Raw genomic sequence first — 3,055 nt, forward strand, 5'->3', positions numbered from 1 at the left:
AATTTAATATTATAATTTTTGAGCTTATTTGATTTTTATATATTTATAATTTTTATATTTATAATTATAAATTATATTGTAAACAAAATTATAGAGAGCACAATAAAAATTGTACAAATATTATATTATAAGTGATTTCAATTTTATTTTTTCAACTTTAAAATTTATAATAAAGTTAGAAAATTGATTTAATATAAAAATGTTAAAAAGAATAATAAAATATTATTAGTTTGTAATAATATTTGTACAACTTTTATGAGATAAATTACATAATTATATATAAATTAAATATATTTTGTTAAAATACTGTAAATAAAAATAATTAAAAATCATTTATCTATACAATTTTGATGTTTTAAGGATGGATGAAAAACACCATAATAAATAATCATAGCTGTTATACCTAATAAAAATGGTACAACACAAAAAATAATAAGTATATTAAAATACCAAGAATTTTTAACTTCATTTGATGAAACATATATCCAAATAATAGTTGCTATTATATTTTCAAAAAAGCAAATTATATAAAAGAATATATGTTTAAGTAATGTACTACCATCTATTGGATTTAGATATATGAACACATGTATTACACCAATTACCACAGAAAATAATATAGAATAAATACGTTCTTTAATTTTTGGCGAACAATGTGGAGCATGATTAGAATCTTTACAAAATTCCAATATACCATGGGAATCAATAATAATCCAAATAGTCATACTTATCCAATGAAAAATACAACCAATTATAGTATATATTGGCCAAATACTTGCCAGAACACTTAGAGATAATATTCTTGAAACTGAAAAATTATTTTAAAAAATAAATTTTAACTTTTTTGTATAGTAATCATGTATACACACCTGTTATACAGAAATGCCATACAAATTGTAAAACTATTCCTATAATATTAATATTTAGTTTATCTTGTTGAGCCAATCTAATACTACGATGATAATTAGCCATTGCCCATCCCATACTTCCGAGTGAACTAGTAATACTAGCTATTTGATGAATAACTATAATGTAGATAAATATTAATTTTATTTCTCTTAATTAATATTATAAAATGAATTATATAAAAAACATACATTCAAAATTAATATTATTGTGATCATTTAATAATATAGTTAATTGTAAAATTTGTTGAGGAGCAGCTTCAAGAAAACATTCAGATACTCTTAATAATGCAACATCTTGATCTTCTTTAAGCATTTTGAGGTAATATCGTCTTTGAGCATTACGATTATTTTGTTTATTGAATTTACAAGCATTAAGAGCATATTTTAAAGTTCGATAATAGCGCAACACTGGTGCTAATTGAAATGCTATAAGTATAATGCAATATAATTTTTTTGATAACATTGCATGTATGCATTTAAGATCAGTAGAATCTGATGTTTCATTTGTCTAAAAAAAAAAACAATATTACATATTTAATTATATTAATTAATTTAATTATATTAATTATATTAATGTTTTTATTCAATATAATTTTTTACCTTGTTATCTTGTTGTTGCATTCTTCTGCTAATTATAACATTTATAAATGAAGGTAAAAAAATAAAAACAGTTGTCCATGTAAAATATATTACTTTTTCAGCTAATAAATATCTTATGGCAAGATTTATATCAATTGCTACATCTAAAATATGCATAAGAATTGAACATATAAGAAAAAAAATATCCAAATAAGATACAGTTGGATTTTTCAAAGGAACATCTACATCATCAATATTTATTTCTAATATAGGAAAAATATCAATAATTTGTCTTGTATGCAATTGTTTAGTCTGAATTTCCATATTTAAATATTGTCAAATAATCTTCAACATAATCTAAATAGTAATAACAAATATTAAGAGTTATAAATTTTAATTATTGATTTATTCAAAATTTATAATATTTTTTTATTAAAAATAACCTTAAAGAATTAAACTACAGAGATTTAAATTTTGTTGTCATTTTAGAATTTTTGTTATATTATATATAACTTTTATTTTGACTAATTATCTGTAATATGAAATACATGTATATTTATTTATTTATTTCAATTAATATGTAAATATAATTTGATACATTTTAATACAATTGAATACAATTACTTTTAACTTATTTTTTTTAATTTGTTGATACGTCATATGATACATTATCGAACGTCATAATGTGATTATTTATAGTATTAAATTTATAGTATTAAATATTATAATTAAAAATGCACTAAAAATTTAGTACAACTTTTTATGTATATTTTATTATGTTGCATATAACATTTTTGAATATGAAATTTAATAATTTAATATTATCTTTGATACTTTATATAAATAAAAGATATATATAAGTAAATAAAAAAAAATACATATTTAATTGTTCTTCTTTTATGAAAGAGTACGAATTATTGTTGATTGTTGCCATGACACACTTTCTTTGAATATATTGTAATATGAAATATATTAGAATTAGAGATTTCAATATAATTTTAATACTATAGATTTATAATATGAAATTTAAAACACGATAAATTCTATATTAACTTAAATATTTATTTTAGAGTTAAAATTAGAATAATAAAATTAGAATAATAAAAAAAACTTAAAGAACTTTCATATTTATAATTATATTTTACGAAAAATAAATATTTTACCTAAATATTTTACTTAAAAATTATATTTATGAAATATTATTAATTTAAACAAATTTTTTAAATTATACTTATTTAACATACATATAATATAATATATATATATATACTGTATTAAATAAATATGTATTTAATTTTCAAAGTTTTTTCAAATTTCTTAATCATAAAAAATCTCAAATCTTATTAAATAAATGTTTTCTTTGATAATCTTTAAGATATTTGTTATGAACATTATCTTTATTTCTCTATTTAAAAAAGTAAATAAAAAATGCATAATTATTAATTTTATTAATTTTAAAATGCATAATTAATGTTTATTAATTAATGAATGAAATTCATACATAATTTTTATAAGTTTTAATTACATTATATTTTATTAGTTTTAATTAATTCACAAATTATAATTTT

General features: G+C 17.7%; 2 protein-coding genes across 2 annotated transcripts in view; one reads left to right on the plus strand and one right to left on the minus strand.

The window, feature by feature from the left end:
• LOC102673517 (dynein light chain roadblock-type 2) overlaps nt 1–647 on the plus strand; it is a 2,134-nt gene extending 1,487 nt beyond the window's left edge. Inside the window, exon 4 of the mRNA XM_006615880.2 lies at nt 361–647. The gene's annotated coding sequence lies outside the window, so the exon portion shown is untranslated. The remainder of the gene's footprint in view (nt 1–360) is intronic.
• Nucleotides 320–1,833, minus strand: LOC102673369 (XK-related protein 6-like). Its single transcript, XM_006615879.2, has 4 exons — nt 1,509–1,833; nt 1,098–1,416; nt 870–1,025; nt 320–808 (listed from the first exon to the last, which is right to left on the minus strand). Exons 1-4 carry the CDS (start codon nt 1,809–1,811, stop codon nt 330–332), a joined length of 1,257 nt encoding a protein of 418 aa, XP_006615942.1. The 5' UTR covers nt 1,812–1,833; the 3' UTR covers nt 320–329.
• Nucleotides 1,834–3,055: the final 1,222 nt, after the last annotated feature.

This window comes from Apis dorsata, unplaced genomic scaffold (genome assembly GCF_000469605.1).
Source record: "Apis dorsata unplaced genomic scaffold, Apis dorsata 1.3 scaffold_247, whole genome shotgun sequence".
In the NCBI taxonomy this organism is placed as follows: domain Eukaryota; kingdom Metazoa; phylum Arthropoda; class Insecta; order Hymenoptera; family Apidae; genus Apis; species Apis dorsata.